Below are 12,070 nucleotides of genomic sequence, written 5' to 3' on the forward strand. Positions count from 1 at the left end.
CCCCTCCCCATTTCTGCTCCGGGAGCCCAGGTTGGGTACGGACCACGGGGACGTTCTTTACCCAGCCCCCGTGGCGACCGCGAAAGGATTGTCGCCCCACTGGAGAACCCGGACGCCTGGGTTCCCAGCAGTCAAGGTCAAATGAGGCGGCCAGAGGCACCTGTCACAATTCTCTCCAACCACCATACACCCGGAGGACTGGTGGGACTCGGGGTTAGGGGCCTGGTGCTGCTGGAAGGGTGGGAGAGTGGTGGGAGGGTCACCGTCTAGCCGAGCACAAGCACTTCATAAATATTTAATAACGATATTATTATTAATAAACAGTCATCATAATGGACCCGCTGTGTGCTCCCTGGGCATCCTCACCTGGCAAGGCCAAGGAGCCGCAGGGCGCCTTGCAACCTCCACTTTCCCGCGTTGCGGTCCCCTACTCATTTGTCATTGGAAGCCCCAAATCTTCGAAAGCCTCCGCAGCCGGCTGTGGGGGAAAATAAAACGCGGTTGTGAAGCCTACCTGGGCTAGTGGAAAGAAGCTCTTTGCGGAGATCTGTGATCTGCTCTTTGAAATTCCTTGATCCCAAAGTAGAAGGCTGGTCTTCAGTTGTTATTTCCCACCTCCCTTTTCTTGATAATCCAAGGCAGCCAAGTTGACCAGCAGGGCCTTCTGAGGAATAATTCCATGTATTTTGTTTTGAGTGAAGTCTAGTTTCTCAGGGTGTTATTTCTGTGATCTGGTATTTCTTTGCATATCTGCTGTAGACCTTCATTTATTTGTTCATTAGGGCGACAAAAATATCCACTCTGTGCCAACTCTGAACAATACAGACAGAATTTGCCCTGTCTTGGAGTTTAAATTTCAGTTTGATGGGTGGGATGGGGATGGGGACAGGCAGATCATAAACATGAAAAAAACAAGATCATAGAGTGATTGTGTGTGTGTGTGTGTGAGAGAGAGAGAAGGAGATGGGTTATTCTCTTCTTGGAAGTACTACCTAGCAATTAAGAGATGACTCAGAAGAAATTTGCTTTTCTAAGGAGTCTTTGCATTATGAAGGAACATGGGACAAGATCATATCCCCTCTCCCCAAGATTTGCTCACTGTAAAGTCATAGTAGTAATCTTACACATTTTTTATAACACTTTACAATTAAGAACAGTGCTTTACTTCAACTCAAAGCAATTACATAGTGTTTGCTGTGTGCCAGGCCCTGTTCCAAAAGCTTTACATAAATGTTAATGATTTAACAATAGCCCATGAGGTGGGCACTGGAATTTAGCCCCATTTCACAGATAAGGAAACAGGCTGGGAGGTGTTACCTTAAACAGAAGTGATACTCAATCTGAGTCTTCTGCCTTTAAACCCCAAGCTCTTTCTGTGTCAAAATGAGGGTCAGTGAGGCCACAGAGAGAATGAGACTCGGGAGAAACTGGCCAAATGAAGGAAGACTTGGGAATGAGGAGCTGAACTGGCACATTAGGAAGGGGTGAGTGTGACTGGGTTTCTTAAGAACTTAATACTGCTTCTTTGAAATCATTTTTAAGTAGCTCTAATATTGAAAATGAGGGCATGAAATTTGAAATAGGCTGTGTATTTTGAGGAAAAGGTAGGAAATATGAGGAGACTAAAGAGTATGATCTGATATCATAATTTATGTTTTCAGCTCGTATTCATTAACCTCTGTTGTGTACCAGGAATTTTATGAGGCTCTGGGATATGATGGTAAGTGGATATGCTTTCTTGGTCCTTAAAGTCTAGTAGGGGAACATACTTCTTGTTATTTTTCACATTTATCCCCTCTATTCACCCTGCCTGGGATAAATCAAGTTTGAGCACAAGGGGATGGGGGGTTGGTGCAGGAGGAGAAACCAAATCTAAATGTGTCTTTATAAAACAAGTCTTTACTGTTTGACTATGTTTGTCTAAAATTTACAAATGGTTGGTTGGAAAGAAATAAGTTTGTTCACTACTATCCTGTCTTTTGCCCTTCTCCTTCTGGCCCATGTGTGTGTCTAGCTAGTCTACCAATAGCTTGGCAAATAATTTATCTCTGTCCATGAATTGGGGTTGGAGGAAGTAAATTGATTAATGTTAGTCGCTCAATCATGTCCAACTCTTTGTGACCCCCATGCACTGTAGCCCACGAGGCTCCTCTGTCCATAGGAGTTGGCAAGCAAGAATAATGGAGTGGGTTGCCATTCCCTTCTCCAGGGGATCTTCCCAACCCAGGAATCAAATCTGGGTCTTCTACATTGCAGGCAGATTCTTTACCATCTGAGCCACCAGGGAAGCCCCAAAGTGAAAGTGTTAGTTGCTCAGTCATGTCTGACTCTTTGTAACCCCGTGGACTGCAGCCCTCCAGGCTTCTCTGTCCATGGAGTTCTGCAGGCAAGAATACTGGAGTGGGTAGCCATTCCCTTCTCCAGGGGACCTTCCTGACCCAGGAATCAAATCCTACATTGCAGTCAGATTCTTTACCATCTAAGCCACCAGGGAAGCCTGTTTTTATTTCTTGGCCACACCACCAGGCATGTGGGATCTTAGTTCCCTGAACAGGGATTGAACCCACACTCCCTGTGTTGGAAGCTCAGAGTCTTAACCACTGAAACAACCTGGAGCAGAATTGAGAGCTTCCGCTTTCCAGTGTGTCCTGATCCTTGGGGGCCAGAGCAGCTCCCACCAGCCTTCCTGCCATTTCCTGAATGAAGGCTTAGTGTGGTATCAGAAAAGAAATCTGGGGCAGGTGATGTGACCTTGAAGTTTGAAGGTCAGGGACTGTGCCCTTGGGCAAATCACCTGACCTCTCTCCACCTCCATTTCCCTATAGATAAAGATGGGGATCGTCGTAAGAATACAATGTTAAGCATTTTACTTGCATGATCTCATGAAAAAGTGAAAGTGTTAGTCTCTGAATCGTGTCCTACTCTTTGCTAACCCATGGACTGCAGTCCACCAGGCTCCTCTGTCCAAAGAATTCTCCAGGCAAGAATACTGGAGTGGGTTGCCATGCCCTTCTCTAGGGGATCTTCCTGATCCAGGGATTGAACCTGGGTCTCCCACATTGCTGGCTGACTCTTCACTGTCTGAGCCACCAGGGAAGCCCTAATCTCCTGTCACCATTATAACAACCCCATGAAGCTTGCCCATGTAATCAGCATTTTAAAGATAAGGAACTTAAACTTCAAAGAGATTCAGTCATTTGCCCAAGATGGCACAGCTATTTCATGACCTAGGGTTTTCTCCTAAGCCTATTCCATTATCTCTCTTTGATCATCCACTTACTCTTCAATAAAAATGGGGATTGTAATAGCTAATTGTTATTTGTGCTTTATACAGTAATTCTAAGATAAGCTCTCTTATTATTTATCCCTGAAAAAAACGGAAGTAATCTGCCCACTTGTCACACAGGTGGTCAAGCTTTACTATGTGTTTACTCTGTAGCCTGATGGGGCTGGTGTCAAAATTGAATAATAGTTAACAGTTCATATTTATTGAACCCTTACACAATTTGCTACAATGCCTAGTTATTCCCTTTTCAAATATGGTAACTGAGGCATAAAGACCTCAGTTACCAAACCTAGGCTCCTAACTGCTGTACTAAATTTAAATGAGATAGTATTTGTAAGGGCTTCCTTGGTGGCTGAGATGGTAAAGAATCTGCCTGCAGTGTAGTAGACCCAGATTCAATTTCCATATCAGGAAGATCCCCTGGAGAAGGGAATGGCCACCCATTCCAGTGTTCTTGCCTGGAGAATATGTAAATTTTTATAACAGCTACCATCTTCTGAGCACTTACTCTGTGCCAGTCGTTGGTCTAAACTTTTTATGGGCATCAATTTATTCAGTCTTCATAATAAGCCCTATGAAGTAGGTGGTATTACTCTCATTTTTACAGATGAGGAAGCTGAGGCAGAGAGGTTAAATAATTTGCCCGAAGTCCCACAGCTAGGGAATGTCAAAGCTGACATTGTGAACCCTAAAGTCTGTCTCCAAAGAGTGCTCAGTGTAGTACTATCCATAAAGGGGCTGGGTCCCAATAAGCTATTTTTAAAATTGATTTTTAAATTGAAGTATAGTTTATTGATAATGTTGTATTAATTTCTGCTATTCAGCAAAGTGACTCAGTTATATACACACATACTTTTTTTAAAATCTTCTGTTCCGTTATCATTTATCCCAGGACCAACAAACTATTAATAATGATTAACAGTTTTTTATTAATCATTAATAATGATTACTTTTCAGCAGATGGGAAGGGAAATCTATGTCCTGGGGCCAGAAATGGAGAAGGGTGGGAGAACATACAGAAAATCCATCAAGCAAATGAAAACTTGAAAGCTGTAGCAACCCACCTGAAGATTGATGGTTTAAGAACAGAGCAGATGATGCTTGCATGCAAGAGGGGATGTTATCTTGTGTTCCTTTGCATCAGGTACAACTACATGGACCATGATGGAAGTCATAAGAAGTGGAGGGATTCTGGGTGCACTGGAAGGGAGAGCCAACAGGATTTGAAGAAATCAATATAGATGGAAATATAAGAGCAAAGGCAAGGTTTTCAATCTGAGCATCTGTGGAAGGATGAAGCTGCCGTTTGCTGAGATGGGGAAGGCTGCAGGCAGGTGGAGCTGGTTTGGGGTGCAAATCAGGAGTTTGATTTCGAATATGTTAAGTATAAGATTTTGTAAGCAATCAGTAGGTAGTTGGATTATATGAGTCTGAAGTTGCCAGGTGAGGTCTCAACTGGTGGCTGACAGGCTGGGTGAGACCACCTCAGGAAACCATTCTTGTCTGGACGATCTGGCTCAACTCCAACTATCTGTCTGTACTAATCTCCTGCTTCCTGCTTCCTGTCCTTGTGACCTTTTTAGATGGCAGCCCTGCAGGAGGTAAGTTGTTGCACAATTTAAATATAGAAGTGATGTAGAGTTGGAGATGCTGATGTCAACAAACAATCTCATGTGAGAGGATTATGTCAAAAATTTGAAAGGTAATTTCCCATAACAAATGTGACTTTCAATTAAATACCAGTTAAACTCATTCCATTCACTCCTTTAATCCATGCAGAATACTCTCCACCCCTCAAAATGACTATAGTGAGAGGTACTTTACCTCTTGGAAACCTCAACCACATTAAGTATATATAAAGTGATTAAAATCACAGAGATGAGTCTGCATTAAAAGTCTGAATCTCATACAACAAATCCCATTTTCCTCTACATGTCACAAGATGCTTCATGTACTATCAAATTTTATGTCTGAAACACATGCCACCCTGGAACAAGGGGCAAAGGACCATATTTAAAAGTGCATTAGGTATACCTTCGGTGTATCTTCTGCCACCCTCTATTCATCCACGATGACACTTAAACATACTATATTGTTGTTATCTTTTTATTTCCTCAATGCCCATATTAGACTGTTGACTCCTTAACAAAGCTGGGGAACATGCTTTTTCCCCACTGTATCCCAATGCCCAGCACATAGTGGCCACTGAAGTATTTGTTGAATAAACAAAGGACAAAGCATTTCAGGATTCTTCTTACAGGATCTCAGGCTATTCTAGGGGGTTCTGATTTGTTATATACTTCATTGCTCCCCCTGGGTGTCTTGGAAGATTACCTTAAGCCCAAACCAGTTCCCAAAAGAGAATGATAAATAGAACCAGGTCCTCCAACTCAGTTTTTCTGCCACTGAGAGTCCTGGATGGTCCTGGACCTCTGGATTTTTGGGTTGGAGACAAATGCCTCAGGACCTGCTGTTTATCTTCCCCCCGAGGCTGCCTGTGTTTTTAGATGCTAGCACAGGAAAGCCAGGGACAAGTGAGCCATCTGTTAGCCTTGCCAGGTTTGATTCAGGTATTTTTCAAACTCAACTCACTGAAGAAAGAAGGCAAAGGGGCATGCTGTGGCTGGGCAGTGGCTCCTGTCCCAGCTTTAACCAAAGCAGCTCTGCTCTGATCTATGATTGCACCGGGGTTCTACTTCTGGGGTAGTCACAGGAGCCCCTTCTCTCAAAACTGACAGGTAATCGTCTCTCTTCATTGCTTTCAGGCTGTGGACACTGCATGATGATATCATGAGCTCAAAGGAGGCAGGCCATCCAGATGTGCTATTTACTAGAGTCACTGGAGTGAAACCCCTAAAACCCCTGGGGTCAGCCAGCAGTTGCACTCCTAGGTATATACCCCCAAATTGAAAACAGGTGTTCCAACAAAAACTTGTATACAAAGATTCATAGATGCACCATTCGCAGTAGCAGAAAGGTAGAAACAACCAAAATATCCATCATCGGATGACTGAATAAACAAAATATGGCATATCCATACCATGGGATTTTCTTTTGACATATGAGTTTAATTATGTGCTAGACTATCCAGATGGAAATATGTGATAAGTGGATGGAAACAAGAGTCATAAAATAAGAGAGGCCAGCATTTTTAGACCCATTTAAGTTTAGACATTTATAAGGTTGGACTGTTTTTTAATATTGACAGTAAAACTTTTTTTTTTTTTTTACCACAATAAACAGAACACTGTATTAAAACTGACTTCCAAAATTGTCCAAATTATTTTTTAATCGCTATTTAAAATTTTCACATATTTATTTAAATGTTTTCTTTGGCAGATTTCTCCAAAATACTGAAACCTTATTTTAGAACTTGGTTTATATTTGGATAATAACAAGCTTCATAAATTGGTGTTCATCAGGATACCTTTCTCTAAGCTCTAGTGGCTTATACCTTCTCTTTAAAATGTGCAAGTATCTTTTTTATTATGTTGGCATTCTCAGAGATTCTCTGGAGAAAGAATTATGAATGAAACTCTTATGAATTCATCTTCATTTCTGTTACACTGGAGCAATTTATCATCTTACCCACAGTGATCTATCAACTGGGTGAGGTTCAGTTTCTTGTCCTTTGGGGACTTAGTTGATTGCCCCTCACAGAGCGACATCTAGCTACAGTGTCTTTGCTTCCTTATTAACAGTTGTAACTGGGACAGGTCGTTCTTTGAGTGATACATTTTGACTAGTTTTACCCTCTGAAGTTCTCTGGAATCTCCTTCACCCATTTGGCGGATTTGGCTTTTTCTTCATTTAATCCTTGTTTGGAAATGTTCTCATTCACAAAATCGTTTTGGAGGACCATGCATAACCCAGTATCCAGTGATTTAGATTCATATGCAACACTTTTGTTTGTGTTTGGTCGCGCCATGTGGCATGTGGGATCTTAGTTCCTTGACCAGGGATCCAACCTGCACCTGTCTCCCCCTGCCACCCCAGACTGGAAGTGCAGAGTCTTAATCACTGGATCACCAGGGAAGTCCTGCATCAATATTCGTTAAAGTATTTTTCAAATATAAACTTTCTTCTAACTCACTGTGTGTTTAAATTTTTCTTGAAATTCCAAACAGTTTTTCTTTTGCTAAGGATCCGGTCTTCTCTGAAAAGATCTGATAGTTTTTTTCATTCTCGACTTTGAGATGCTTCACCACTCCATTTATTTATGAGAATTAAATGAAGACCTTGTTTTCCTTAATTGCTCTTTAAGTGTTGCGCTCATAGGTTGCGTTCTTGAACTGTTCGTATGGGGAGGTGGTGGATTGGCGTAGACCTGCAGAGTGCTCGGTGAAGTCACAGCTGAGTCTGATGGACTTTCCATCTTGGAAACAAAGTCTTGGTTTACCTGCGCCTCTGCCTTCCCTGGAGAGTGAAAGAGTCTATACGATGAAATTTTATCCAGCTGTGTAAAAAAATGAAGCGCCAATACATGCTACAGATAAACCTTGAAAATATTCTGCAAAGTAAAGGAAGCCAGACACAAAAAGACCCCATATCAAATGATTCCATTTATTAATATATGAAATATTAGTGTTAGTCTCTCAGATGTGTCCAAGTCATTATGACTATGGACTGTAGCCCACTAGGCTCCTCTGTCCATAGAATTCTCCAGGGAAGAATACTGGAGTGGGTAGCCATTCCCTTCTCCAGGGAACCTTCCCAACCCAGGAATTGAACCCAGGTCTCTGCATTGTAGGCAGATTCTTTACCATCTGAATCATCAGGAAAGCCTGTATGAAATATTCAGAACAGGCAAATCCAAAGAGAGAAAGCAGATTCGTGGTTGCCAAGGGCAAGAAAAGGGAGTAACCGCTAATGGGCATGGAATTTCCTTTTGGAGGATGAAAATGCTCTGGAGCTAAACAGTGTTGATGGTTGCACAGCACTGTAAATGTACTCTAAGTGTACTGAATTCCATCGAGTTGTACATTTAATCTGATGTCATGTGACTTGTACCTCAATTACTCAAATGACAACAACAAAAGGAAGCCCCATGAAACAAACCCAGAGGTAGAAAAGGAGGAAGAAGAGAAAGGTGAGGCATCTAGAACCCTTCTCTGAGCTGAGTGTCCTCACCTATGACACGGTGATGCTGATATTCCCATACCCCATCTGGCCTGAGTAGTACATGAATTAGTGTTCCATAGAATGCTTAGCACAGTGGGCACTCAGAATAAAAGTGTTGGTTGCTTCTTCTCTATTTCCGTGTCTAAAACTCGTTGTCCTAGCTATTTCCTTTATTTCTTGTGACTGTGGTTAGTGGCTCCAGCCAGACCGTCTGTTCTCGTAAGGTCTTCTCAGTCCTCACTGCCTGTGGCAGCCGCTCCACCATCTGGTATGTTGTCCTGCCTCCCATGCTAAAGGCCAGCGTGGTTCTTGGGCCACTGCCACAGAAACCCCTGAGGGACCCACCTACTGAATCAGACTCCCTGGAGATGCTTGGTCTGGGAAAATCGGGGTGGGGGGGCGGTCTGCAGTTTTAATGTGTTCCAGGCGCATTAAAGTCTGAGACAACTGTTTCCATTTATTCCTATCTTTGCCATCTCTTCCGGGGGAAGTCTGCTTAGACCCCTCCCCTGAGAATTGTTCTGATACCCAGAGGGCTCCTTACTTGTGTCTGGTTCTGAGTGTCTGGGTCAAAGTCACTTTGGGTTCTGCTGGGTCTGCTCTTTCCCATTGGACTGGGGAACTCCCAGGGACAGACGTCCGCCCCCCCCCCCCCTCCGCCAACCCCCACTCCTCCTGTTACCCTGGCTCCGCCTGAGTGTAGGTTGTCCTAGGGTGCTGCAGGAAGTCAGACATTTTAATTTTAAAATCCTTAGAATCCTGTTTCCTTCACTTCTACACATGCCTGAGAGCCCTTAGCTTCTCTCTCTTCCTACCATTCTACTTCTGACTTTCTGAGATGATATGGAAATTGTCTTGCATTGTCACATCAGCCTTTGCTTTTCCCATCTCATCTCACCCTGCAGAATGTGTAGGTGTGGGCCAGCCCCCACCCCACCCTGACAAGTCACCATGGATCCTGGAGCCGGGCCAGACTCATCTCTGACTGTCAATGAGCAGGTATCTTTTGGAGCAGAAAGAGGTGGGGGTGGGGAGGGGGATGGACTGAGGGGTGTGGGCAAGGAGGAAAACTCCATAAAGCCCCTTGTTGTCTGTTTCTTACCAACGTTCATGGTCGCTTGACCCATCCAGATGTGGTTGCCAGCTAGGATTTTTCAGGGGCTGGGTTTGGGGACTTTAGTTGTGACTTTAAAAAGTGGAAATATGTATAAGTTAATATGGGGAAAGATTTCGATATCCGGGAACTTATTTATTTTTCTTGGTTATATATCATTTTCTAATTTTTACTTCAATGATCTTTATAACTTATGTAAATTTTTTTTTTTTAATTGGCCATGCCTGTAGCTTGCAGGATCTTAATCTCCCAACCAGGAATCGAACCCAGGTCCCTGGCAGTGAGAGTACCAAGTCCTAACAACTGGACCACCAGGGAATTCCCTTATGTATTTTTAATGTATTTTTAAAAGGAGAAAAAAAGATGAACATCTCTTAAAATGTAATTGGAGTAAAGTTTCTCATAGTCAGGTTTGAGTCAGAAAGGAAACTGCTTGGGAAGGTTATTTCACTCATACTCCCCTGATGGGTCACATAGTTGCTTTTGTCCAGCAGAGTCTCTGGCTGGATCCAGTTTTCAGTCCCAAGGAGCATGTTGTGGGAGTGGCTTTGGCCCTGGGACAATCGCAGGGAAGGCCTGATACAGAGCTTTTTCATGCATAGGGTGTCCCTGATTCTTGAAAGACCCAAGTGGAAGCATGTCGGTGCTGGAGGTTAAGCACTAAGTGCTGGCTGTCTGAGCAGGAAGGAAGACCCAGTGTTCCAAGGAGGCCCAGGGGCCACCCGCATCGCTGGGCATGGGGGCTCCCCTCGAGCAGGTGCAAGGTTAGAGCATGCACACACCAGATGGCACGCTGGAGCTGCAGGTCGACAGGGTACAAAGCTCCAGTTCAGGAGGGCCAGCGAGAGGCCGTGCCTTCAGAATTCCTGACCCTCGCTTCAAGAAGTTAGCTTGCAAGGAAATCATGGCCTCTAACCTCAGGGTTTTGGACATTAAGGAACCATGAACTTCAAAAGTTCCTCAGCATCCTGGAGCATTCATTTTCCACTCCTGTAATGTTTAGAGGGACATGCAGAGGGCTTCCTGTCTTGTCCCAGCTGAAGCTGTGGGTCCTGTGTTTGGGGTCATCGTAACCACACTCCAGTATCCTAGCAGCCAAGAAGACATCCTGGCAAGGCTGTGGGTGAGGCCATTTACCAGTCCCTGAACTGAGAGCAAGAGAGGGAGCAGATAGAAATGTCTTCAAGTGGTTTCACTCAGTGGGACTTTTTCTAGCTTGTGTTAGACCCTTCCCCCTGTCACCAGGGTCTGCTCTCTCCTAGCACTTCCTCCCCTGGAATCAGAGAGCTCCAGGCTCCGGGAATTCTCACGAGCACACAGTCCTCGGGACAGGAAGTCTTCAATCTGAGATACTCTCTCCTCCCTGCCTCAGTCGCACCTAGAGCTTTAGCTCCCCGGAGGCTGTATCAGCCTCTTCCCCTAGCAGTGTCCCTCTCATCTGTTCACAGGTCATCGTGATGTCAGGCCATGAGACCATCCGAGTTCTGGAGGTTGGAGTGGATGCTCAGATCCCTGCTGAGGAGGAGGGCAAAGCACTGGAGGCTGTGGCCACCGAGGGCTCCCAGAGTGGAGGCCCTGCTGAAGCTGGTGAAGCTGCTGGTGAAGCTGGCCCAGACAACCCAGACTCCTCCGTGGAGGCAACTGGTACGAGGCCACTGCTCCCACCTGAGTCCCTTCCCGTGTTCCCCCTGGGGAGCCAGCATGAATCCCAGGGGGCTAGGTGGCTTTAGGGGTGTGTTGTCTTCCTGTCCACTGGGCAGGCCTCTGGTCACAGCCTGTGCTGCTGTTCAGCTCCTAGACCAGTCCTCAATCCCTGGTATGAAGGACCATTTTCAGTTATTTACAGACCTAAACTGGGACGTGTCAGGGTGAGGTGGGAGGAGAGTGGTGGGACTCGGCTGAGGGGATTGCATTTTCTTTATTTTCAGACAAGGCTTTCCTGGGGCCCCTGCTGCAGCAGAGGGAAGCGAGAACAAGCAACAGGTTCCCTTGCTTGCTCGCTCCCTGAGGGAGGACCAGCTTATTCCTTACATGGGGTGAAGGTAGGGATGTGTCCAAGGGTCAGGCTGAAGGGGTGGCCTAGGTATTTTGCCCATCCCTTAGGTGGCGTGTGCAGGGGGCATGCACAGTCCTCTGCTTTTGCTCTCGGCTCTTCAAAAGTGGCGGGTGGGTTTTTTGATCTCTTTGTATCTTTTGTTCAGAATTTGCCTTTTAACTGTACATGCACATCAAGGGGATTGAATTAACCTCCGAGAGGGCTCCCAGGTCTAAACCAGACCCTCAGGCTCAAGGCAGAGAGGACTTAACCTTTAGGGTACTACCAGCCCTTGCAAATCAGTACCTTTTATGGTAGAGCTGGGAGGTGCCAGGAGCTGGAGATGGAACGGCATCTTACCCACACTGGGCTAAGAATGTGTGTTAGGGAGGGCCTTGTAGAATCACAGCTTCTCACTCCTGGCTACACTGACAGCATCTAGCCTGGTGGGCTTATCTGGGCTATTTATCTCCAAAGGTGACTTTAGGGCATGAGTTTGATTCTCCTGCATGGG

The 12,070-nt window shown here is 45.0% G+C and overlaps 1 protein-coding gene and 1 pseudogene across 10 annotated transcripts in view; one reads left to right on the forward strand and one right to left on the reverse strand.

Annotated features, from left to right (window-relative positions):
* The window catches only part of POU6F1 (POU class 6 homeobox 1), a 29,091-nt gene that overhangs the window by 613 nt on the left and 16,408 nt on the right, over positions 1–12,070 (forward strand). For 2 of the 10 annotated variants that reach the window (XM_027967312.2, XM_042246717.1), the window contains exons 2-3: positions 9,313–9,406; positions 10,970–11,165. In XM_027967312.2, the coding sequence (XP_027823113.1) occupies positions 9,359–9,406; positions 10,970–11,165 (244 nt within the window). In that variant the 5' untranslated portion in view covers positions 9,313–9,358. Of the gene's footprint in view, positions 1–1,367; positions 1,485–1,661; positions 1,721–4,430; positions 6,178–9,312; positions 9,407–9,501; positions 10,286–10,969; positions 11,166–11,459; positions 11,564–12,070 lie in introns of those variants that run through there. The other 8 variants (XM_060412570.1, XM_060412574.1, XM_060412571.1 and 5 more) reach the window with 8 other exon arrangements.
* Positions 6,787–7,691, reverse strand: LOC121819175 (swi5-dependent recombination DNA repair protein 1 homolog; annotated as a pseudogene).

This window comes from Ovis aries, chromosome 3 (genome assembly GCF_016772045.2).
Source record: "Ovis aries strain OAR_USU_Benz2616 breed Rambouillet chromosome 3, ARS-UI_Ramb_v3.0, whole genome shotgun sequence".
Taxonomy (NCBI): domain Eukaryota; kingdom Metazoa; phylum Chordata; class Mammalia; order Artiodactyla; family Bovidae; genus Ovis; species Ovis aries.